Source organism: Manacus vitellinus, unplaced genomic scaffold (assembly GCF_001715985.3).
Source record: "Manacus vitellinus isolate BGI_N305 unplaced genomic scaffold, ASM171598v3 scaffold_1656_pilon, whole genome shotgun sequence".
In the NCBI taxonomy this organism is placed as follows: Eukaryota; Metazoa; Chordata; class Aves; order Passeriformes; family Pipridae; genus Manacus; species Manacus vitellinus.
In genome coordinates, this window is record NW_021939160.1 from 1 (window position 1) to 2115 (window position 2115).

General features: G+C 48.6%; 1 protein-coding gene across 1 annotated transcript; it reads right to left on the minus strand.

The window, feature by feature from the left end:
* Positions 1-90: 90 nt before the first annotated feature.
* On the minus strand, positions 91-1988 carry LOC115307283 (transcriptional adapter 2-alpha-like; the record flags this gene model as incomplete). The annotated part of the gene is made up of 3 exons (XM_029958650.1): positions 91-217; positions 1091-1223; positions 1830-1988. Coding segments are annotated over 3 exons (347 nt in total), but the record flags the coding sequence as incomplete, so codon positions are not given.
* Between the last annotated feature and the right edge of the window lie 127 nt (positions 1989-2115).

Consider the following 2115-nt stretch of genomic DNA (forward strand, 5'->3'; position numbering starts at 1 on the left):
TCAGAGAAAAGTCCTACAGGATATGCAAGTGGAATGAGCTGCAGATTGATGTAACGTTGACTTGAGCAGTGCTTAACCATGAGGCTTGAGACTGACACTTTAGCACTTGAGAGTCAGAAAAAGGCTGTCAGAAAGATATTATGGGTTTTTATCAGACATCATCTAACACCTACCTGTAGTTGAAGGAACTGGTACCGTGGGAGTCAGGCCGGAATCACTGGAAAGAAAGGAAAATTTCAAATTGCCTTCATGTTTTTTTTAAGAATGGCTGCATATATTGGCCTTGAAAGTACTTCTTCCCCAACTTCTAATAATGATACCATTCAACTTGCATAGCCCAAGTCCTGATCTGAAATCAACAGGACTTCTAAATATTTAGTGCTCCTACACTGAAGACCATGTCTGAAACTTGTTAAAAAAAAACACCAAAAAATAAATGTGGAGGAGGACACAATAACAAATTCAGTGGAGACTGACTGGGGAAATTCCAAACCATCTCCTGCACACAGGATGCACTTCCTTTAACGTTGCAGCTTGCTCCTTAAATCAAAGTGCTCATGCAGGGTGACGACACATTAATAATGCTGCTACATCTAAAATCATTTGAAATATTCCAAGTGTCATCTGTGCCCTCATTAATATCCATAAAGACCTCATCTCCCTCCATGACTTTATGAACAGCAGTTCAGTTCCTGAAATATAAACCAGAGAAAACTGAGGGTTTTGAGCCCTTAGTCCCTTCCTCGCCTGCACTCAACTAATGACCCACTCCTGAATTTTGCAGCTTGTTCCTGCTGCAGTAAATTGGGAATTAATTTGTTATTATCACACAGGAAAATGTGTTTGATGTTAACTAAAACATAGAACCCCAGGATAGTTTGGGTTGGAAGGGGCCTTGAAGCTCATCCCGTCCCACCCCCTGCCCCGGGCAGGGACACCTTCCACNGGCCTTGAAGCTCATCCCGTCCCACCCCCTGCCCCGGGCAGGGACACCTTCCACCAGACCAGGTTGCTCCAAGCCCTGTCCAGCCTGGCTTGGGACACTCCCAGGGATGGGGCAGGTTCTTGGGGACCCCGTGGCAGTGCTCACATGTCTGCCTGGCGGCTGAGCCACTGCTGGCAGGCGCTGCTGTCCTGGATGTACTGCAGCACCTCCGAGAGCATCGTGCGCTTCAGCCGCTCCTCGTCCCGGCTCTTCTTCAGGTGGTCGTAGGTCCTGGCACCTGTGGCAAACACCCCCCCCTCCTCAGCACCTGCCTCGGGCACAGGGCTCACACTGCTGCTTCCTGCTTTAGGGAAGAAGTGGGAAGCCCTGTAGCTCTGGCCCAGGCTCTGCTGTTCTCCCTCATGACAACTGCTTGGCACCAGAAGGGATTAGATTCCAACCTGCACCCCTTCCCTCATTAATTTCAGGCCAAAAACAAACAAAAAAAGGCTTCCATGGTCCAATTCCAGGCCATTTCATTTAAGTGGAGGTCTTAGGCTTCTCTCCAGATATCACATGTGCTGACAGGCAGTGAAAGTGTCCAGAGAAAGAGCCCTGAGACCACTGTGCCATGGCACAGATATTTTTCTCTGCATCTTTTGCAGAGTGGTGACTAGAGCAGAGCTGTGCCTGACAGTGGGATCTCCCAGCTGATGGCTCAAACCAGCTTTAAAACAGCCCAGCTGGGCTGTGCATCATTCCTGAAGCCTTGTTCAGTCACAGAGCCAGGCAAATGCCTTTCATAAAAAAGTGTCTTTTTATTCAACACATCCTGAATGTTGTAAAATCATCCTCCCCCTCCGTGATGGATGGGAATGGGCTGAATAATGCATCAGGTACTTACTGCAGAAATTGGTGATTCCTGCTGCTCTGTATTCCTGGAGTCTCTTTATTTCCCTTCGCAGCTCAAACTCCACTGTTTGACCCCACGAGGAAGCAGGAGGGGAACCCAAAGAACAGAAGTGGGTCAGTGGGGTGGACTGGGGAGGTGGCTGTTTCTTACCTGCCTAAGCTGACCAGGTCAGCTATGAGCACACAAACCACAGCCAGGGTTAACCTCCCTCCACAGGATCTCAAACCCTCTGTGTCCCAGCTCTCCCTGGTCACAGATTTAAGTTGGTTTCTAACAT